This window comes from Grampus griseus (assembly GCF_964374135.1).
Source record: "Grampus griseus genome assembly, chromosome: 13".
Classification (NCBI taxonomy): domain Eukaryota; kingdom Metazoa; phylum Chordata; class Mammalia; order Artiodactyla; family Delphinidae; genus Grampus; species Grampus griseus.
The window spans coordinates 20,710,782-20,735,290 of record NC_139007.1 but is presented as its reverse complement, the minus strand read 5'-3'; the positions used below and the strand labels follow the sequence as shown (position 1 = coordinate 20,735,290).

At 37.2% G+C, this 24,509-nt stretch overlaps 1 protein-coding gene across 8 annotated transcripts in view; it reads right to left on the bottom strand.

Annotated features, from left to right (window-relative positions):
* Positions 1-24,509, bottom strand: part of ORC3 (origin recognition complex subunit 3) — a 61,457-nt gene that overhangs the window by 17,842 nt on the left and 19,106 nt on the right. For all 8 annotated transcript variants that reach the window (XR_014297593.1, XM_082668657.1, XM_082668658.1 and 5 more), the window contains 4 exons: positions 21,933-22,066; positions 21,386-21,449; positions 10,978-11,094; positions 10,026-10,105 (listed from right to left, as the gene is read on the bottom strand). Coding sequence is in view for 7 of the 8 variants with exons in the window: in XM_082668657.1 (XP_082524783.1) it covers positions 10,026-10,105; positions 10,978-11,094; positions 21,386-21,449; positions 21,933-22,066 (395 nt within the window). In the remaining variant the exon portion in view is untranslated. The remainder of the gene's footprint in view (positions 1-10,025; positions 10,106-10,977; positions 11,095-21,385; positions 21,450-21,932; positions 22,067-24,509) is intronic.

The following is a 24,509-nucleotide window of genomic DNA, read 5'->3' as shown; positions in this document are numbered from 1 at the left end:
CTAGAGACCATGAGCCGCAACTACTGAGCCCATGTGCCACAACTGGTGGAGCCTGCACACCTAGAGCCCGTGCTCCCCAACAAGAGAAGCCACCACAATGAGAAGCCCGCACACCGCAAGGAAGAGTAGCCCCTGCTCACCGCAACTAGAGAAAGCCCATGCGCAGCAACGAAGACCGAATGCAGCCAAAAAAAAGAAGAAAATTAGGATTGAGTCTAGCCACCAGACCAGCATTTTTCAAACTGGGTTTTCAAAATGGGTTTCAACCATTATTAGTCAAGAAACCATTCATTCATTCATTCAGTCAGTCATTCAATAAACATTTACTGAATACTTACTAATACCAGGCATGGTTCTGGGCATTTAAGATACACCTCAGTGAATCAAAAAACCCTGTCCTGGGCTTCCCTGGTGGCGCAGTGGTTGAGAGTCCGCCTGCCGATGCAGGGGACACAGGTTCGTGCCCCGGTCCGGGAAGATCCCACATGCCGCGGAGCGGCTGCGCCCGTGAGCCATGGCCGCTGGGCCTGCACGTCCGGAGCCTGTGCTCCGCAATGGGAGAGGCCACAACAGTGAGAGGCCCGCGTACCGGGGGAAAAAAACAAACAAAAAAAACCCCTGTCCTCGTGAAACTGACATTCTAGCTGGGCTGGGGGGTGGTGCAGAGATAACAAACACTATCTCATATTACTATATATGTTAAAAATTGGTATTATGAAAAAATATTGAGCAGAGTTGGGGGGAGGGTTTGAGGGCAGGTAGGTTTCAATTTTAAAATAGTTATTAGGCCTCACTGAGATGACATTTGATCAAACATGTGAAGGAGGTAAGAGAGCCATACAAGAACGTAGGAGAAAAACTTTTCCTGAGAGAAAACAATGCATGCAAAGGCCCTACGGTGGGTATATGTCTGGCCTGTGCAAAAAAACAAGGAGGCTGAGGTTACACAAGTGGAAGTCGAGACCGAGTGATAGGCAATGAAATCAGAAAGAGGGAATGAAGGGCTAGATCATGTATGGTCATTGTATAGATGCTGGTTTTACCCTGAGTGAAAACGGGAGTTTTGAGCAAAGGAGTGACATTATCTGACATATTTTAATAGGATTATTTTGACTGCTATTTTGAGAAAAACCTGTAAGGGAGCATATGTGGAAGCAAGGAAGCCAGTTAGGAGATGATGGCAATAATCCAGATGAGAGGTGACGGTGCCTTGGACAATGGTGGTACCAGTGAGGGAAGGTGGCAAGAAGAGGTTTGGTTCTTGAAATATTTTGAAGGCAGAACCCAAGTTTTTGGCTTTGAACAACTGGAAGGATAGGGAGACTGCAGGAAGATTCTAGGTTTCAGGGGAAGATCAGGCATTCAATTTTGAACATGTTAACTATGAGCTGTATATCAGATATCCAAGTGGAGGTGTCAACAGGTAGATGGACATAAGAGTCTGGCACTCAGGAGAAAAGTGTGGGCTCTTGATTAAGCCCTGGGGCACTATAATGTTAGGATGTCAGGGAGAAGAGAAATTACCAAAGACTGAGGGGGAGGAACATGCACTGAGGTAAGAGGAAAACCAAGAGAATCTAGGCCCTAGAAGTCATTAAGGAAACAGTGATGAACTGTGTTAGATGCTGATAATAGGTTAATGCAAATGAAGACAGAATTGATCATTTAAAACATTTAGCAACATGAGGGTTGCCGGTGACGTTGATCAAAGTATATTGCTAGAGTGGACAAACCAAATCAGCTAAAGAGAGAAGAGAGGAGAGAAACTGGAGATAGTGTGACAATGCTTTCAAATTTTGGTGGATTCCATCTAGCATTTACTTTAAAAGAAATAGAATAAAATTGAAAAGTAAATACAGTTGTCCCGCGGTATCTATGCGGGATCGGTTCCAGGACCCCTGAAGATACAAATATCCGAGGATGCTCAAGTCCCTTACATTAAATGGTATAATATTTGCACATAACCTACGCATATCCTCCCAGATACTTTAAATCATCTCTAGATTACTTATAATATCTAATACAGTGTAAATGCTATGCACATAATTGCAAATACAATATAAATACTATGTAAATAGTTGCCAGTGCGTAGCAAATTCACATGCTTTTTTTCCTGCTTTTTAGAACTTCTTGGAATTTTTTTTTTTTTTAATATTTTCAATCTGTGGTTGGTTGAATCCATGGATGTGGAACCTGCAGATACAGAGAACAAACTGTACCAAAGTCTAAAAGTTTGAAAGCCAGCACGCTGGACTACTTTAAAGAGAAAGGAAAAACAAACGCGTCTAAGACACGTTTCATTAATGCTGAAAAAGCTATTATCTTTAACCAACTTGATTAAGTGATTATATCACTTTTGCGTAAATGGTTCAAACAGACTGTGATACTTCATGTGTTGAAAGCTTTATAGGTTGTTATTTTTAAAAAAAGTTTCCTTAACTAAGACAGAAAGAGAATCATTTAGCAACCATTTAAAAGCAATCATCCTGCAGGGCAATGAGTGTTCTGCTTCATCATGCAGAAAGGCAACAACTTCTGGTTAAGTACTGATTATATAAACGTCTGATTGAGAACAGGCTAGAAGGAGAAACTGGCCAATCCATGGCTAATACAAAGATCTTCCGAATAATAAGTTCTCAAGTTCTAAACAGATACTACCAGTATAAAACAGCTTCAAAAAATATTCAAACACTCAAACCTGCAAATATATCAACAAAGACTAGAAGAAAGCAAAACAAAAAGGCTTACAAAAGAAACATTCACAGAGACTGTCTTCTTCCAAGACAACACAACAAAGTAATCACATAAGATCCTAACAAGTGAAATAGAAACCAAAAATATGCATAATTCCTTTTAACCTTGATATTTCATATCAGACACCACTTCCTCCAAGAAACTGTTCGACCTCCCAAACAGAGGTTAACTGTCCAGTCTATTAGTTCCTTAGTGCCCTAGACCTCACCCAGCGCAGCACTTATTACTCTGTGTTCTACCTGCCTGTCTACTTATCCACCTTAATCTCCCACTTGGCCAAAATTCAGTGTGGGTAAGGACCCCACACTGTGTCATCTTTGTCATCAGTCAGTGACTCCACGTTATCAAGTATTAAAAAAACATTTTTTTTAATGGATGAACAAGGCAATGGCCATGCACTGAAAAAGAATTTCATGACCTAATGTGAAGAATAATTTCTCTATTTTCAAATTGGCTCATGTAGGGGAGCACCTGAAAGTCACGGGGCCCTTTGTGGAACACCATGCTCTTTTTAGTATGTCAAAATGAATCAAGTTAACTCTACCATATGGTTAGAGACAACTTTAGAAACATAAAATATATACCTATTTTATTGATGTACTACAAGTACAATCCTGAGTTCAGAAGAAATAAAGTTGTCAAATTCAGTTTGATCAGCAATTGCTGATTTTTTTAAATTAATATTTCTTAGCTACCTGTTCATTTTACTAGCAAAAAAGTGGCAGTACACACTAAATTTTTAATAAAGAAAAACAAAATACAAATGCAGATCTTGTTTCTGTTTATTGAGATAAAAACCATTGTTCACTATTAGCAGTGGAATACCTTAGTCTAGTTTTGGAACTAATTTGAGATCAACTGCCTAAAGCCATCCAGCTTCTTTTTCTTTGATGGCTTCATTTTTTTCCCTCAATTTTGTACCCCTTTTTTATTCCCCTTTATTTTCTAGAACAGCGTTTCTCAAAGTGTGGTCCCTAGACCACCTGTCCAAACGTGGTGAAGTGCTTCTTAAATGCAGATTCCTGCTGACCACCACACCCAGGCGCCCAGCAGTCAGATCAGAATCTTTGTGGAGAGGGTAGAAATCTATACATTTAATACCTCGACCGATTCTTATGTACACTAAAGCCTGAAAACCATTACTCCAAAAACAGTGCCACTCAGCATCTTCTGCTTTAAAATGAGCTTCAACAATTCAGCTGTTTGATTTTACCACCAGCACACAGAAAATTGTGGAGGGCCTGATATGATGCAAATTCAGGATTAGCAATCCCTGTTCTAAAAGAAATCATATTTTAGTGGTGCAGTCTCACATAGCTTCCACATGGATAAATCTTGATCATCAAAAGTTAGATTACTGCTATTTAGGAAGCACCTCATATACTGTGGAGCTGTGTCATTTTTCATAACAGGATCTTTAAATATCATCAAAATTTGATCTGCAAAGTCAAGAAACAATGCATTATTTAGACTCTAAATCTCTAGCCTCTTTGAACTAAGCTAAAGTGATCAAATGTTAATATTATTACTTGAGTCATGTTTTTTTAACTCAATGAAAGCTGAGCTGACCTGCTAATATATTACTGTTTAACTCAAAAGCCTTATTCAGGAATTAGAATAATCTCTTTCAGCCTAAAGTAAATTCCCTCAGCTATCACTCAACTTCAATTTACAAATGTGTTTCTATGGCAAGCTCATAACGTTGCTCTTGGGATAAGCAGACTAGACACTGTGGCTCCTTTCATATACATGCCTGCACACTGTGCCAAGATGACTAGTGTCAAGATGGGAGGGGGTCTGAGGCCACAGAAGCTTGCTCTGCTGGCTCATTTTAAAATTTGGGGGGCTTCCCTGGTGGCACAGTGGGGGCCCGTGAGCCATGGCCGCTGAGCCTGCGCGTCCGGAGCCTGTGCTCCACAACGGGAGAGGCCACAACAGTGAGAGGCCCTCATACCGCAAAAACAAAACAAAACAAAACAAAAATAAATAAAAATAATAAAATAAAATTTTGGGTATGTTCTTATCATGGACTACTGGCCACAAACCCATATAAATTTCTTTTTATACTACCTCTCGAATAATTGGAATAGGGCTGAAAAACTGACTGAACTTTGTTTGAAGATTCGGACTTAAATTCCAGCTCTGCCAACTGCAGAAAAGTCACTCAACGGTTCTGGCTTTGGTTTCCTTATTGGGGAAAAACAATGGGATAACTCTAGATGAGGGATTTTCAGTTGACAGGGTGGGGGGCACAGTAAATTCTCCTAAGAAGAGGGGCACACTTTTCATTACCCCCAATCTAAGAATCATTGCTGTGGCGCTCCACTGGTACTGCTGGCAGAGGGCAGTGTGCTTCAGTCCAGCTGAGCTCTCATGGGCCTATAAGTTGAGGACTTTATGATTTCTGTCAACCCATAAAACCTTATTACTGAAGCATGGTTTTTCAAATTTTAAAAATTCTCTGTCTAGTGTTGGATTTTTAGGTGGCTGTCTAGAAATTTTCTCCAATAGAAAACAGATCAATGTTTCCTCTTAATGTCTTTCATGCCTGATGAGGAAAAGCCACTCTCCCAGCTCAATGCTCAGCGTAATTTTTACCACGTTCTGTCCCCAAATGGTGTTTTAACTTAAATATACCCTTATATAATGACACGCAGTTGAGTGAAAATTAACCAACTCATATCCTATAAAAGAATGTGGTCTTCATGCTCCAAGAGTTGACTGAGAGAGCAAAGGTTATGGAAGACATGCAGGACCCTTGTACTCATGTCAGATTATGACATATTATAAATGCATGCTCTCATGCCATGGTGCAACTGAGCCCACGTGCCACAACTACTGAGCCCACGTGCCTCAACTAGAGAGCCTGCGTGAGGCAAACTACAAAGCCCACACGCTCTGGAACCCACACGCCACAACTACAGAGCCCAAGTACCCTGGAACCCGTGCGCCACAACTAGAGAGAGAAAGCCCACACACCACAGCTAGTGAGAAGCCTGCGCGCCGCAACAGAAAGAGCCCGTGTGCCGCAACAAAGATCCCCACGTGCCACAATGAAGACCTGACGCAGCCAAAAAAGAAAAAAGTTAAAAAAAAGAAAAATGCATGCTCTCCACACATCAGTGTCTGCTGCCTACATTTTTAAATAACTGTAATATAAAATTCTATAGGTCTTTTTCCACTCATGAATACTTGACATTTTTCAACATTATTACAAGTTCCTTGTAAATATTTCTTAATTGAGATATAACTGACATATAACACATTAGTTACTGGTAAACAATACAATATATGTATATTTTGTGAAATGATCACCACAATAAGTCTAGTTAACATCTGTCAACTCATGTAGTTACAATTTTTGTTTCTTTTGATGAGAACTTTTAAGATCTACTCTCTTAGCAACTCTCAAATACACGATACAATATTATTGACTACAGTCACCCTGCTGTACATTACATTCCCAGGGTTTCTTTATTTTACAACTGGAAGTCTGCACCTTTTGACCACCACCAATTTTGCCCACCCCCCCACCTCTGGCAACCACCAATCTGTCCTCTGTATCTATGAGTTCAGTGTTATGGCAGGATTTCCTTCTTTTTATTTCTGAATAATACACACATACACACACACACACATATCTTCCTTATCCATTCATCCATTGATGGACACTTAGGTTGCTTCCATGTCTTGGCTATTGTAAACAATGTTGTAATAAACACAGGGGTACAGATATCCTTTTGAGTTAGTGCTTTTGTTTCCTTCTGATAAATACCCAGAAGTGGGATTGCTGGGTCATAAAGTAGCTCTATTTTTAATTTTTTGAGGAACCTCCACACTGTCTTCCATGGTGGCTCCACCAATTTACATTCTGAACAACTGGGTACAAGGGTTCCCTTTTCTCCACACCCTCATCAACACTTGTTTTTCTGTTTGTTTTAAAAAAAATTATTTATCTATTTATTTTTGGCTGCGTTGGGTCTTCGTTGTTGGGTCTTCGTTGCTGCACACTGGCTTTCTCTAGATGTGGCGAGCGGGGGCTTCTCTTCGTTGTGGTGCACGGGCTTCTCACTGCAATAGCTTCTCATTTCGGAGCTTGGGCTCTAGGCGTGCGGGCTTCAGTAGTTGTGGCACGTGGCCTCAGTAGCTGTGGCTCGCATACCCTAGAGCGCAGGCTCAGTAGCTATGGCGCACGGGCTTAGTTGCTCCGTGGCATGTGGGATCTTCCCGGACCAGGGATTGAACCCGTGTCCCCTGCATTGGCAGGCAGATTCTTAACTACTGCGCCACCAGGGAAGTCCAACACTTGTTATTTCTTGTCTTTTTGATGATAGCCATTCTGACAGGCAATATCTTATTGTGGTTTTGATTTGCATTTCCTTGATGATTAATGATGTTTAGCACCTTTTCATGTACCTGTTGGCCATCTGTATGTCCTCTTTGGAGAAATGTCTATTCATATCCTCTGCTCATTTTTTCATCAGATTTTTTTTTCTATTGTGTTGTGTGAGTTCTCTATATAATTTAGATATTAACCCCTCATCAGATATATGATTTACAAATATTTTCTCCCATTCTGTAGGATGCCTTTTCATTTTGTTGATGGTTTCTTTAACTGTGCAGAAGCTTTTTAGTTTGATGTAGTCCCACTTGTTTACTTTTGCTTTTTTTTGCCTTTGCTTTTGGTGTCAAAGCCAAAAAAACACTGCCGAGACCAATGTCAAGGACCTTACCACTTATGTTTTCTTCTAGTTTTATGATTTCAACTCTATGTTCAAGTCTTTAATCCATTTTGAGTTGATTTTTATGTATGGTGGAATATAGTGGTCCAGTTTTCCCAACACCATTTATTGAAGACTGTCCTTTCCCCATCGTATATTCTTGGCTCCTCTGTCATAAATTAATTGCCCATGTAAACATGGGTTTACTTCTGGGTTCTCTATTCTGCTCCATTCATCTATGTGTCTGTTTTCATGCCAATATCATACTGTTTTGATTACTATAGCTCTGTAATGTAGTCTGAAATCAGGAAGCATGATGCCTCCACCTGTGTTCTTCCTCAAAACTGTTTTGGTTCTTCAGGGTCTTTTGTGGTTCCACACAAATGTTAGGAATTAAGTACTTTTTAATGGTCAAAAAATGTTTCAACAAGTAGATCTATGGTTATTTAAACATGTCAGTTTCCAGATAAAATGGATTTTTCAAGAGAAATATTGCCATTAAAGTACTTCTTAACAAAAATTTCAAATTGGAAATGTTACTAGACTATGTTTCTAACAGTACCTTAGTTTTTCTTTCCAAAGTAACATTCAGTGATCATTTTAACCTTATTTTCTCTTATGACTTCAATTATTTGACGACAGAAGACAAGAATGTCTGGTTTCCTAAATTCAGATATTTCCTACTTAGAATGCCTAAACTGATGAGTGTCCCTGACTTTTTCTCCACATCTAATCTGTACAAAGGGAAAAAGAAGAATTTCAGTTTGGAGGATGCCAGATTCCTTTCTCTCTCGTAGTTCCCAGACTCTTGCCTGCCCTTGCTGTAGCAGCTATTGTATATTTGATCCTTAGTGTTTTTAATATTCCTATGTTTCTGACCTCAGCTTAGCAAAATGACTGAAACTTTGCTTTCTGTTCATTGCTTCTGCTTTACTCAGATCCCCACATCCCTATTTTAGAGCTTAGCAAAGAACGGTGGAAAGTATAACAGCTTTGAAGTCAGACCTGGATTAGAATCCTGGTTCCATCAACAACTATGAGATCTCAGGCAAATCACTTAAACCCTCTCTATGCTTCAGATTCCTCAGCTGTAAAGTGTGGCTAACAGTGTCTGCCACAAATGTGCACTGAGTATTAGACTCAGTACTACTCAGGAAAATGTACTGAAAGTGCCCAACACAGCATGGCACACAGCAAGCCTTCATAAACCCTGGTTACTACTGTTCAATAGTGCATACCATTACTATTATTGCTCACATTTCCTTACCCTAATTTGGAACTGGCATTCTTGATCCCTGACTTGAACCCCAAGATTGCCAGTGCCAGGGAGATGCAGAAGGAGAAGAACAAGTCCCTCTCTGACAAAGAAATCTGCAAATTTGGAAATACCCAACTGGAAAAGGAAGGCAATTACTAATCACGAAGGTTAAAGAGGAAACCCAGCAAGAATCAACTGGGTGTTTGAGATAAGTATGTTGACTTGAATAGAAAACAAAAGAAGTCTCAGAAACATTCCAGTTGAAGTATATAAATACATAGAAATCTGTTACTGGCATTTAAAAAAATGAAATAAAACATAGCTTTTCAGTGGCAATCTAGTTTCCATGAGGAGTTATTTTTCCAGATAGCATAAAATTAGTTTCCTATCTTAAACTGCACCTGCTAGATTACTAACATTTGTATTATTAAGTCTCCGGACTTAAAGTGCTTTTAATGTGAATTTTCCTCCTACTGTGCCCATCTGTTCTTTTCTTGTGGGCCCAGGGGAAGCCAAGACTTAATAAATATTCAGTTCTCAGACTTTTTTATGATATTTTCATATAAGCATTTATATCCACTGAAGAAAATTATAAGACTGTGTTCAGAAACTTAACTCCACTTGATTTCCCTTATCTCACTATCCATGTGGTCATTATTTTTATGAAAGACTAAGAAGTCACCATACATATAAGAAGTAAAGCCAAGGAAAACAAATAATTATAACTTTAAAAGGTAGATTTGTCAGGGATAGTAAGTGATCTTTGATATCTGATAACACCAAGATATCTTATTTATTCATATAATATTAGACAAATAATTTATGACTTAGCCAATATTAAATTAATGTGGATAGAGCCAGCTCAGGTGGGAGAAGGCATCAGCCGTGGCCTCCTTCACAGGATGCATTTCACCCAGTGACGCTGCTCCTCTGCCCAACCAGGTCAGGGCCATGTGAGCTTGCTTTCCATGACCACCTTCCCTACCAGGACAGCAAGCTGGCTGGATAGAAATGATCCATACCTAAGTTCTCCCTGTGTAGTGTCAATATTTCACTAAATAAACACTCATTTTACTTAAAAAATCAAAAGTTCAAAAACAAGGTAAAACCAGCAAAGAAATGGATGGTTGCTACATTAAAAACACTATAAGCTACAAACATAAATTCAAGACATGTACAAATATTAGCTACAACATGGCTACTTATGAAACTCCCTGGCAGGCAGAGTTCTGGAGGCAGGTGTTACTTATTGGCAGGCTTAGAGCAGACAAAAAAGGAAAAAAACAAACTACCTCAGCAGCTGCAAAGCCGATGCATACTCCTCTGAATCCCGTATGTTCTTTTCTAAACACGTGCAGTACAGCTCTCTGATCTGGAAGTGAATAGCACACTTGTGAGGAATCAAAAGTGATCTCCTAAGTTTGCACACTACATTTGGAAAAATCATAAATGGTCAAGTCAAAAAAAATAATGTCATTAAAAACAGCCACTTTCTGTAGATGACAACAGACTTGGCATATATCACATGGATCAGGCATTTACATAAAACACCATTCACATGAAAGTAAAATGAGACCATATTGGGATTGGCTGATATCACCGGTCACTTTGTAATAAGAAAATTATTAAAATGATGATGTGATTACTAAAAAGGTTTAATGGCAGAAAATGTCTTATAAACAAGTCATTCTTACATATTTATATTTGTTCTCTAAACCTTTTGAGTTAAGGATGCAAAGATTTAGGAATACAGAATTCTTCCATTGCATTCACTTGACAGGTGGTTCACAGGTTTATGCTATGACACGAAGGCCAGCAGAGCATAATTTTGCAAGGAGCAAATTCTTAAACTGCCTCCCTTTAGCTCTGGGCGTAATGCAAGGTTAACCATTAAATGGTCTCAAACAGATTCCTTTTTCCATTTCACTAAAGTGGAGGATCAGCTCTCTCAGTATAAGTGACAAAGAAATGTTAAAGAAAACAAGTTTAAATGCCTTAGCACATGTACATTGGAGAGAAAGCAACACCACTTGGATTCATGTGGCTGTTTCTAGTTGTGGCCATCAGACAAAAAATACTGTTTCAATAACGAGTAAAGTATACAGCTGGAATGGATTTAGATTGCGTACTCACTGCAAGATTTGGATCCATTTCAAATTCTGATGCCTGAATGCTACCAAACTCAAAGCAAAAACCCACTAATATTCCTACTTTGTAGATTCCAAATGAGTAAGTTCTAGTTACCTGTCGACCCAGTGGGTACTTGGGAAGAGAAGAGGTGAACTGATGAAGACATCTCAAAACCAGGAAGTAATTTGTATGGTAAACATGCAGGTTTTCTAGTAATGACTGTGTTTCCTCCTAAAAAAAAAAAAAACAAAAAACATAGAATACATTACAAATATGTAAGCCAGCAATTAAAAGAATAAAATACTAATATCTAATTCATGGGTATATATATATAAAATTTCCAGAAAACTGATGAGAGAAGATTCAGAATTGCAAATTAACCTTAATCCTGAGAATTTTTAATGCACACAAAATCTAGGATAAAGGCTGGATATTTTGTATTTAGTGTCAAGTCTGGCGATATTTCACACACACCAAAATTAATATTGTAATTTAATTTCCTCCTATCTACAGCACTGCCACAATAACTTGGCCCCCAAAATACAAGTGTGCAAAAGAGCGCCCGCGGGATGCCTGCCCATGCTAGTCACCTGGTGTGTACCACAGCAAGGTATGCCCATCACCCTCTACCTCACTGGCATCAGAAGGGTGAGGAGATCACCAGAGCGCCCACTACCAATGTAATTAACGGTTGCTGAGGTTCCGCTTAAGATGTATGTATGCTTTTCTTAAAGTCCTGGTAAAGTTGTGTTTGAAAGGGAAGAAGGAGAGACTGTAGAAGAAATACTGCAGGTGTAAACTCCTGCTTTTTGCTGGGAATCTCCAATACTGGTTTAGTCACTTTACCAACTAAGGGGAAAAAAAAGTGAAAAAGAGCAATGTGAAGCCAACAAGCTTTATAATTTAGAATCCAACAAGTATGATATGGGAGATAGTGTCTTAAGAAACCTATGGGACGACTGAGCTCACAAATCAGTTTCAAAAGGTTTTTCTTGGGGGCGGGGGGTGGCTGGAAGTGATTATGTTTTCTAGAACCTTCTGAAATGGTTTAGAAATGATTTTAAAACACTACGTCCTATCAAGCATTTTTCAGGCCTCAAATACTTTTATCACTGCTTATTTCTGTAACATTTTCTTAAGAGGATTATGATCTGTGGCATGGTCTTCAAATTTTTTTCTCCAATGAGAAGTCAAATAAAGGACTTTAACTACTGGGCTGTCTTTTTTTTCAGTAATATCTTGCAGATACCCATTATTTTCAGTGGTCAACCATGCAGAAAATAATACCTCAGATATCAATAAATTCAAGCAAATCCAACATATATAAACCAACAAATCTGATATATTTTCCTAAACTCTAACTCAGAAATCAATTCCTTGGTCAGCGATCTATGGACCATTACCTGAAAGCATAGGGCAAATGAAAGAAAAGATTTTAGTATCAATATGTTTTCCCACCAGTATCCGAGTTAGTTGGAATTTCAAAAATCTAGGTCTCCTATCATAACAAAGGGTATTTTAACCACCACTGGCAAGGTATACTTTAATTCTATTTTCACTGTAAGCTATGACAGAGACTGCATAAAGCCACTAACTGTTTGCCTTGATGTGTGATTAAACAGCTTTTAAACAGGGGCAATATTCTGGAGAAAAAGGAATCTATTACTGAATAATAATCATACTTCTTGCTGCTTCATGCACTACCTATTACTTTTGCTTTGTGGAGTAACTGTAAATACAAATAACTAGGTGATACAGTAGAAATGAATGCCATCTTCACTGAATTTACTTGTATGTGGAGAGAAAAGAAATACCTGACACAGGTATTGGGCAATGTTACACGCTCAAGGAACTATATGCCCTAGAATAAGTGTGAGAGGAGGGATACGAACATGTTTTCTCCCGGAATGTGGATCACATCCCTGTGCTGAGTGGAATGCTAGCATTTAAAAAACATTTTGTTTGGTTTTGTTCCTATAATATGGCAGACTAGTTCATGTGAGGAAATGGAGTTCTGGTTCCAACATTGGAAATAAAACCGGCTACATGGGACTTAATTGAGAGAAGATCTGTGATACCTTTCTAAGAGATTTTCAAGAATAATTTTGACCATCCCAAATCTTTGCTTTATGTGCTGACTTTAGAACCTAATCTCCATATAAGAAAGATTCCACTGTTATTTATATCTGTGTGCTTATCAGCTGCAGCAGAAAACATCACAAATGACTAATTTAACTTTTTCACGTAACCTGTTCTCTAAGTTCTTTGTCTTGCTGAGATATCTATCTGCAAATGCCTTTATCTAGGCAGGGCAACAATCCTGATGCACTTTAGGAACACTTTTTCATAAACTTAAGTCTGGTTTTAATGTATGAGAAAATTTCCCACTTAATAAACACATTGCAGCAGCATCACAGTATGCTCATGCAAAAGCAAAGCCTGTTGAAACAGTACTCCTGTTTTCCAAGCATTAAAGTTTTCCTCGGGCATCCTTTCTGTAACGTAGTCACAGCTGCCACTGTTTTATTTCATAGTTGTGTTTAGGGTGGTCCTTTTCAACAGAGATACACTGCCTAGAAATATTTATTATTTCCCAAAGAGATATGTTTTCTTCTGTTCTTGAAAAATGAAGACCTCTTGGTCTCTACTGACCTTTGAAACAGATACAGGAACAGTGTGCTGTAAGAAAAACAGAACAGAAACAACCTCCTTGCTCTTCCTCAAACGTTCCAGACATGCTCCAACCTCAGGTCTTTTGCACTTACTGTTGCTCTGCTTGGGACTCTCTTCCTACAGATTCCTGCGTGGCAAGCTCTACAAGTACCCTTTATTAAAGTCACCTTCTTGGTGAGGCTCTTATTTAAAATTTCAATCCCACTCCCCATGCACACCGTCCATATTCCCTTCCTTTCACTGTTTTCACCTTAGCAATTATCACTAACATAGATATTTTACCTACTCATCTTGGTAACAGATAAGCTCCACGAAGGCAGGGGGTTTTGACTGTTTTGTTCAGTCCTGTACTAGATTAATACCTGGCATACAGTAGTCACTCAAAAAATACTTGTTGAATGAGGAAGTGCGTGAATGAATGGAGGCCAACACGCAGTCTCTCTCCTAAATAAAAGCAACCGCTTTTGTCTTGCTGGGTGTGGGCCAGACTTAACTAATTTTTCAAAAGAAGACAAAAGTCTGAATTTGTGATGTAAAATATCTCAATTTGTAAATGTTGCCTCAGATTAAAAACAAAAACCACTATGGACCTAAAAAATCACATTTATAGCAGGCTGTCAGTTGCCAGTCAACGTGTAATACACCCTTTTAAATCAGCCATCTCCAATCACTTCAATTATGTCATTCATTCAAAAATCATTCATGTATTATTGTTTACTTACATGACAAGGCCTCTAACATTACTGATCCAGTTACTTTTTTTTGGAGAAGCCAATGACTATGTAAAACTTAAATATATATATATATATAGATAAAGAAAACTTGAGTAGAATTACATTTGCCATGATGCTTAGTTTCTGCATTTATTTCTCTTATTTCCACAGTATTTATCACTTTCGTGTCTAGAATGGTATGCATGGGGTGAAGAGTGATCTCAAGAAGATTACACGGAAGTATGTAAAAGTGATTAATTTCTGCAATTTATTCCTTTCAGATCATGAAAAGCTGGTAAAACAAACATATTGAATTTCTGGATGAAAACGCATCAGCTGTCCAAGAACACAGCATTTTCTTATTTATCATCTTGATAGAACTAAGTGTTATTTTTCTCATTAGAGAGAAATTTTGGCTGACAGTGTTTCCCAGATCACATGGCAGCTACCTACAGAACAGCAAACCACCGTTTTCTGCCAGCTCGTGAGTGGCCTGAGTGCCAGTCCTCTCATCTGTCTCAGGCTTTTGTCCTGCATACTCCTACCCCAGCATTTAGAAGCACGTGATGAAGGGTTTGGATTTAAAGTGTCAATTCCTCACACACTACCAGGCTAACGCCTAGCTTGTTTGATCACGTTTGGTAGTTTGTTTGCAGTGGTTTTCTTTTTTCCTTCTCTTTTCCTTTTATTTTTAATAAATCTATTATTAATAGATTTCCCCCTTCCTTCTGCCCTTTGGTTCTGCCAAAAGAAACAGAAAGAAGAGGCATGGGCAAACGTGAAAGGCCGGTCTGCAACAAACACATGATAAGCATGCTAAATGGTGACCAGAAGTTCTTGCCCTACCACTAACTTGCTCTGTGATTTCAGATATTTCACTTCCTTTCTCTTGGCTGCAGTTCCTCACTTGTAAAATCAGCATGCTCAATCAGATTATCTTTGTAATAGTAATATATTACAACTCTAAGACATTCTCTTACTTCCCACTCTCAATGGAGTTAAAATCTAGTTGGGCACATAGGCATAGTGGCATGAAACATTAAAAGTCAGAATAATAAAACTTCAACTGTCACCTGCAAGAGACTGAATCTAAGTTTTCTACATACCATGAAGTTTAACCCTTTAAGGGCTGAGAACATGCCACATAATTTTAAGTAAGATTTGAATAAAAATACATAAATTGATTTTCTTAGATGAAGTACTTGGAATTAGTCACTCATTAAATATACTGAGGATAATGTAATTTCTTGGCAAGACAGGACCAACATGAATAGCAGTTCATTACTAGTAATATAGCATGTGGTCGGTATAGAGAGCACAAGATTAAAATGGGCCTAATCTTAGATATGGTATTGGGACAATGCATAAAACCACTAATTGGGAAAAGCTGTTAATATTCTCCCCCCACCAACGCAAAACATTTGCTCATGGAAAGGAAGAGAATTTTTCACTATTAAAAATCTTTCCAGGGACTTCCCTGGTGGTCCAGTGGTTAAGACTCCACGCTCCCAATGCAGGGGGCCCAGGTTCACCCCTGGTCGGGGAACTAGATCCCACATGCCACAACTAAAAGATCCCGCATGCTGCAACTAAGACCTGGCACAGCCAAAAAAAAAATCTTTCCAGTATTTCAAGAACTAGGGTTTTTTTTTATTATAGGATAATGATAACAGTTATGCAAATGTGATATGACGCCAAAATCTTCAAAGCTCTCCTTAACACCTGACTTGAAACAAAATTTCAGGCACAAGCAAGAGTAAAAATTGTATCTCTGTAATTATGGTGAATTTGAAAGTCCTGTTTAAGGCACTTTTGACAGCTCAATTTCTCATGAAATATAGTTTCATAAATTAAAGATTTAAGTTAAAAAAAAGAAAGCTTGATTACTAAAGCAATACTATGGGGCAAAAACATGGTAAAAATATATCTAGTCACTATTCCTTTTTCACTTAAAACCTACAGCTGTTTACCATAATATTTTACCAAATTTAATTTCAATTAAACTTATGCACTAAAATGAAATTTTAATGAGGAATCTGAATGATTTAAGCAGTCAGAAAAAAATATTATTAATCTGTTTAATGAACAAGTAAATACAATCTTAGCATTCTAGAGCCAAAAAGAACTTTAAAGATTATTTGGTTAAACTTCTACTGAAGGCTTTGAAAGCTACTGACTATCAGAATTTTGAATTAATGGGAGCTTGAGCAAGCTTATTCTGCTTAAACTTAGAAGAACTTGATTGTTGATTATCAGAGTACACGTTCTGGCCATTGTACCCAGCTGCACTGTACAACTGTTCAAGGACAGACTACTCAGAAATGAGAAAATGCACAGAATCTTTACTCTTTCATCAGCTGTATGATGAACGAGTAAAGATTCTAAGGTCCCACCTTTGTTTGAACTTCTCAGTGAATCTTCTACAAATGTACATGATTGGGTTAGCTAAATTTTTAAACTTACAAGTGCATTAAAAAAATTCATTCCTTAAGTTTACGAAATACAAAGCTGGTACACAATTTCAAAGCAGTATCTATGAAACTAAGGGTCCATAATTTTAAGGGAGTTGAAGTTTTTTTGTCTTTTTGGGGTTTTTTTTACATCTTGATTCCAGTCAGAAGATAATTGAGATGAATAATTTGTTTAGGTTGAAATTTAGTAGCTTAGTTCTACACTTAAGAAAACAAGGTAAGGGAAACAATAAATAATGTTTCCTTCTAGGGAGTGAGTCTAATTCAGTGGTTCTTAAAGAATGGTCTCCAGACCAGCAGCATCAGCATTATCTGGGACCTTGCTAAAATGCAAATTCCTGGGGCCCAGCACAAGACTACAAAATCAGAAACTCTGGGGATGGAGCCCAGATATCTCTGTTTTAACAAGTCCTCCAAGTGATTCTGATGTATGCTAAGGTCTGAGAATCACTCATTTACTTTATCAGAGCAGAAAGCAAACTAGACTTTTAAGGCAGAGACAATCTTGATATAAAGAGTATAAATTTCTCTCAATAACACGATGAGGTCTATGTCTTAGAAATCTGAACGTAGAAATGGGTACAAAATGATCAATTCTAACAGTCGGTAAGTCTATATAACTATATAATCTATATGACCGTATAACAGAGTATTATATATAGTATGTATGTTATAGAATATATAAAACAGTATATTTATATTGATCTTAATTTTTATTACAGTGAAAAATAAGTAACAATATGATTTACATTTATAAGTTTTATTGTTCTATTTGTTTTTAACTCACTCTCACTTGCTGAACAGGCTTTGATTATCACTAATCCTATGAGGAAATCATACTAAGAAATTATCATCCAATTTCAGAGATAAGGAAATTGACGCTTAAATAGGGTAACTGATTTCCTTAAGTACACATCGAGGAGCAGCTAGAGTTCAAACGCAAGATTTCTGAGGTCAAGATCAGGATCTTCCCCTGTATCGTGTAGTACCATATTACTGATTATCATATGGAGTTTCTTTTAATTTTTTTTTATTATACAAAAATATACATAAAATTATCATGTATTTTAAAACAAAACTATAAAAAGAGAAAAAGAAAAGCATTATAAGAATAGTCAAAGATACTTTTGCTCTAAACCAGAAAAATCAACAGACATATTGATTGATTTTTTTCAGAGATATCTTCTGTCTTTTGAATTTACCAGGTAGCCTGCAGATGACTTTTTCAGGTTAAGGGTACAAATCTTTGTGCTCCTTCATATTTCTTACTATGTAAGTCTCAAGAAAATATGCCTCTAAATGATCAAATATGTGATCCCAAAATGAATACAGCAAGGATAATAACAAACAGGGCTGATAAGTGCAACAAATACAAGCACAGCGTAAATAAATGCTTAGAAAATACACAAAAAGTTACAGAAAAGCAAAGCTAAATGTCAGGCTATTTCTGTAACAGACCAGCCTAGACATTCTCTCCCTTTGTTATCTCAATGGTTAAAGGTACTCTTTAAAAATCTATTCCTTAGGACTTCCCTGGTGGCACAGTCGTTAAGAATCTGCCTGCCAACTCAGGGGACACGGTTCGAGCCCTGTTCCAAGAAGATCCCACATGCCATGGAGCAACTAAGCCCGTGCGCCACAAGTACCGAGCCTGCACTCTAGAGCCCGCGCACCACAACTACTGAAGCCCGCGTGCCTAGAGCCCGTGCTCTGTAACAAAAGAAGCCACCGCAATGAGAAGCCCATGCACCCAAGGAAGAGTAGCCCCTGCTCACCGCAACTAGAGAAAGCCTGCACAGCAATGAAGACCCAACACAGCCAAAAATAAATAAATAAAATTAATTAATTAAAAAAAAATCTATTCCTGGCTTCTGAAAATACTCTTGACAGAAAGTTCTAGCAGGAAATGCCCTTGGCAACTAGCTGACTCAGCACAGAGCTAATCTACCTAATCTTGAAAAACTCAATAAACATGCACACATCCTCTCCCACTGGTTCTTAAGTTTCTTCTCTACTGAAATAGGGTTTGAAGACTTCCTATACTGCTCTGAAAAGATTACAGAGATTATTAAAATGATTATTAAACCCAATCTAGAAGTGATTATATATTATGGCTCAGTGTGGATTCTGCCTCAGAAATAACATTTAATAAAAGCCATTCTCCATTGTAATTATGTATGCCATAATTCGTTGCGTGCAGCAATGAAGACCCAATGCAGCCAAAAATAAATAAATTTATTAAAAAAAAAGGAGGTAAATTAGTATTTACCTATATAGAACACATGCCCTCTAGGAACTAATATTCTTTTATTCAAAATTTGAAAATAGTTTGTATCAGTAAAACCCACAGAGCACTAGGGCTTAACTTCAATCTCATCTTAATTTTATTACAATTTTCTAATAACTTTTTCCTTAAAAAGTTATAAAGAGTATGAAAATAAGTGTGACATTATGCATTCTAATTGTAAGGGACTTGTTAAATAAATGAAGGTAAATTCATTCAATAAAATATGATGCCACTCTTATAACTACATGTAAAAGAATAAAACTAGAACATTCTATAACACCACATACAAAAATAAACTCAAAACGGATTAAAGACCTAAATGTAAGACTGAAACCCATAAAACTCCTAGAAGAACACATAGGCAGAACACTCTGACAATTCGCAGCAATATTTGTTTGGATCTGTCTCCTAAGGCAAAGGAAACAAAAGCAAAAATAAACAAATGGGACCTAATTAAACTTAAAATCTTTTGCACAGCAAAGGAAACCATCAACAAAATAAAAAGACAACTTACTGAATGGGAGTAAATATTTGCAAATTATATTACTGATAAGGGATTAATATCCAGCATATATAAACAGCTCACATAACTCAACTTCAAAAAACGAACAACCTGATTAAAAAATGGGCAGAACTGAATAGACATTTTTCCAAAGAGGAAATGCAGGTAGCCAACAGGCACATGCAAAGACGTTCAACATTGCTAATCATCCAGAAAATGAAAATCAAAACCACAATGAGATATCACCTCACACCTATCAGAATGTCTATCATCAAAAAGAACACAAATGTTGGCAAGGATGTGGAGAAAAGCTAACCACCTCGTACACTGTTGGTGGGAAAGTAAATTGGTTCAGCCACTGTGGAAAGCAGTATGGAGGGTTCTCAAAAAACTAAAAATAGTACTACCATATGACCCAGCAATTCCACTCCTGGATATATATCGGAAAAAACCAAAAACACTAATTTGAAAAGATACATGCACCCAATGTTCATAGCAGCATTATTTACAATTGCCAATATACTGGCACCTAAGTGTCCATCAACAGATGACTGGATAAAGAAGATGTGGTGAATATACATACAGTGGGAATACCTACTCAGCCATAAGAAAGAATGAAATTTTACCATTTGCAACAACATGGATCGACTTGGAGGGTATTATGCTGAGTGAAATATGTCTGACAAAGACAAATACTGTATGATATCACTTATGTAGAATCTAAAAAATAAAACAAACTCGTGAATATAACAAAAAAGAAACAGACTCACAGATACGGTTACCAGTAGGGTAAGGGTAGCGGGTAAGGGCAGGACAGGGGTAGGGGATTAAGAGGTACAAACTACTATGTATAAAATAAATAAGCTACTAGGGTATATTGTACAAAACAGGGAATATGGCCAATATTTTATAATAACTATAAACGGAGTATAGCCTTTAAAAATTGTGAATCACTGTATGGTGTACACCTGAAACTTATATAATATTGTATATCAACTATAACACAACAAAAAAAGGTAATCTACAAAAATAATAATACAATGCCACTCTTTATACTGATATAAAATGATTTCCAAGATTAAGTGCAAAACAAAACAAGGTACAGAATAGTATATATACTTATCTTCTGTAAGACAGAGGAGTAAATCCCCAAAATATATATAATTACTTGTATATGTGGAGATATCTCTAGAATAATACGTAAGAAACTAGTAACACTGGCTGTATCCAGGGAGGGTAAGTGGGTAGTTGGAGAACAAAGGTGGAAGGGAGTCTTTTCACTGTATATTAACTTTGCCTTTTGAATTATGTACCATGTCCAAGTATTATTTATTTTAGAAGAAAAAAAAACTTCCTCTTTTGATATTCCCTATGTTGTATGGCTAACTCATCATTTTCTAAGCTCATTACTTCTTTCCCGGCACTATATTATCAATATGTAATGACATTTTTTTCAAATCAAATCAATACCCACTTAGCAGTGGGTCTCTAAGCTGCATGGCTTCTATGTGTTTTTATTTATGACAGCCTTTACAAGAACACTAAAATGAGACCGCCTACAGATTCCAAAACTGCTAAGTGGAAAGAAAGCTGAGATCTGCAAGTGTTTTCAAAATAGACCACAGGAGAAACCTCATGTGCCAGTTTTATTACTTGATTTAAAAAAAAAGTCTTCCTTTTAGAACTGAAGTTTTGTGTCACCTTTAATAGTCACATTCCTATACAATTATCAAGATCCAATACTTCATTGTGCAAAGCATATTAGGATGTACGAATTTTTTTAAATAAAATTAACTCAATAAATTTTATGTGCGTGTTCTTTTCCATGCAGAAGAAAAAGAGAATAACACTGAAACAAATATATCCATATTCCTACCTTCAAAAATCTCTCATTGGTCAACAGTGCAACTTGCTTTTCTGAAGCTTGCTTTTCCACGTACCTAAAATTTTTACCATCCCATACACAAAAAGAGAAAATTAGAATTCTAAATATTTGAATAGTATATGGAAAGAAAGAACTATGTAGATTGGCGGCCACATTCTTTTATTTCTTCTCAAACATAAGTTCAAGATGACAGTCATGGTTTACGGTCATTTTTAACTCCTTAAATCAGCTGCATTTCACAGTCTAGGGGTCTAATAATAAACAAAAGCCATAAACTCCAGAAATAGGAAATGTTATTTATAAAAAGTGACTCTGGAGAACCTGCAAATTATGTCTCCTTGTAAAAATATTTTTCTTTATGCCAAGTGTTCAAATCCAGCAAAGAAATGTCTCAATTAAAAACAAAAGTGTTTTATTTTGCTCTAAACAAAGAAGTTATTTTTCCCTCTACCCACTTCAAACATAACTGGGTCTGAGATCCCTTATTTTGCCCCAAACTCTTTTATAAGATGTGTTAAATATGTACTTCTCTTTTTACCTCCTAAACGATGGAAGACGTCGGATGTTTTCACATTGATTATCTGATAAAAAATTTATTCTTCTCTTGGCTTCTGGGAGATTACAGCACAGAACACTGAGGGGCTGGGAATAGAAATGTTCTAATAGAGAAAGCTGAAAGAAATGTGAAAATTAAATATATTTGCTGTATTTTGACAGTAAATCTTTTGTCCTACATTTGCTCAATTTTAAGGTTTTTTTTAAACAGCAAAAATATTTACGGCACTATTATATTTAATAATGTCACAATAGCAATGCAAATAATGCACAAATGGCTATATACTTTGAATATTTTAAGACTCCAATTTTGTCGACAAGGTCAGAAAATTGTAATGTCTGAAGTAGAAACTAAAAGAAACTAATATAAATAACTTAGCTATCTGCAGGAGCAACTCATTTACAATAACAGTAAATGTGGTGGGGATGTGACTGTGGTGTGAACTAATAGCCTAACAGATGCTCAAATACTCATAAGAAAATACCAATCTAGAATCAGTGTAAAAACTGGTCTGCTAAATAAATAAAAATGCTACAATAGCAGAAATTTTGCCTACTGATAAAAAACTATGAAAAATGAGGGACGTCCAAAGAAAATATATCTTTTTAAATTTAGTTTTATTTCATGGAGGAAAAGATGGTACAGTATCTGGTAGATACATGTATTCCAGTCTAGAATGCTGTGGTCTCTGCAGTACAAGGGTGATTAATTTTCCAGATCCTACCATAATTTGTAAGATATATTTCACAAGACTATCCACATGTTAAAAGCTCTGAATCTAAGCAAGCTTCTCATGACCAGTTTGGTTTTTCCAGATACCTTGTACCAAAGAGACAGTTCCCTAGATAATGGACAAAACACACCCTGGTCCCTGGAAAATAGCATTCCGCATCACAAATTAATAAATTAACATGCTAGCTTATATATCAGTCTTAAGGTATTTGAGCTTGATCCTTCCTGGGTAAACTGATAATGAATTTCTGAGCCTGTAGAGCTGAAGACCAGATATCCAAGGCAAGAGGAAATCCTCCAAAATAGTCCATCCTCCAAAATAAGGCTATAAGGCAAAGGGCCAGCCTAACTTAGAAACAAGTACAAAATAGAAAGCAACTGTTCATGCCAGGTGCTGAAGTATTTTTGCACGTATCAACATGATCTTATTTCTTACTTATATATTTCCAATTATATTAATGTGATAATATTTATTCCAATGTTAACACTACTTTTTAAACATGAGAAAAGTAAAGACCAAACACGATAACGGACTTGCTGGGGAGGAGGAAAGGGACTAAGTCACATGAGTTACAGCAGAGCTACAGACAGGACAAGAACCCAGTAACACTTAAGTATTCGGTCCAAGTGTGTTCCCAATATTTGGGTCAATTAACAAGTTGGTTAACATATCCACCTAATAAGGGAAGGACTCAACCATATACCGAATGTATATGCCCTACTGCACCTTCTACAGAGAAGTAAAAACTTACACATATTTCCCATTGATGATTAGGAAAACTAGACAAATGGGGTCTAAAGACTCTGCCACTTATTAGCTGTGTGACCTTGGCCAAGCTACTTAACCTAAGCCTTTGTTTCTCCAAGTGCAAAACTGAGAATAATACATATTAATGAAGCAATGTTAATACTCAGCAAAATGCCTAGCATAAAAAAATTATCAGGAACCTATAAAATCATCTAATCAGATCCCTTCATTTTACAGATGAGAAAACTGAGAAACAGAAAGATTAAGTAATCTGGTTAATATGCTTTTCTTCACTCACTTTCTCAATGGTATTTGAGCCTACAGTTTATATTTTCTTTTCCTTTAACTTCAGTGATCTCTCCCCTCTATTGGTTTTCCTTGTTGTTTTTAGTCTCCTTTTCTGTTGCTCACTCACACAGTCAGCTTGCATTAGGGCTCTACTCCTGGTCCTTTCCCCACTCTAGGTGACTTCATCCTCATTACACAGCTTCAACCATCACCTTTTAATGATAAATCCTAAATATTTCTAGTCCAGATCTTTCTCCTGGGTACCAAACCTTTATATCCCACATGCCCTAAACTTACCATACATAAAAAGAAACTCATCCTTTTCTGACAAACTGGCTGTTTACTTTAGCATGTACACTTAATAAAGGGTACCAACCTCCAAACTGTTTGCCAAGCTAGAACCTGTGTGTCTGTAAGATGCTCCTCTCTTACTCACCCTATCATCCACCGAGTAACAAGATTCTATCTCATCTTCAAATCTGTTTCCTTCTCCCTAGTCCCACTATCACTACCTGTTTCGCCCCTGTTGTATCTTATCTAGGTAACTGCAGTAGCCCTCTAACAGAGGTCTCTCCCTCTACTGGGGCCTTTCCAATTTTGACCCAGCTAGCTCCTGTTCCTTAGGATACACTTCTGTTCTCCTATGGACGCCCAGGCATGTTTCTTTAACAGCACTGACTACTCAGAACAGTAACCGCCATTCTACTCTTCTGCCTGCTTCACTAAATAAGCAATTTGAAGACAGAGATTTCTTGGTCCTCTGTATCTCCAGGGCTCAGCTTAGTGCTTGA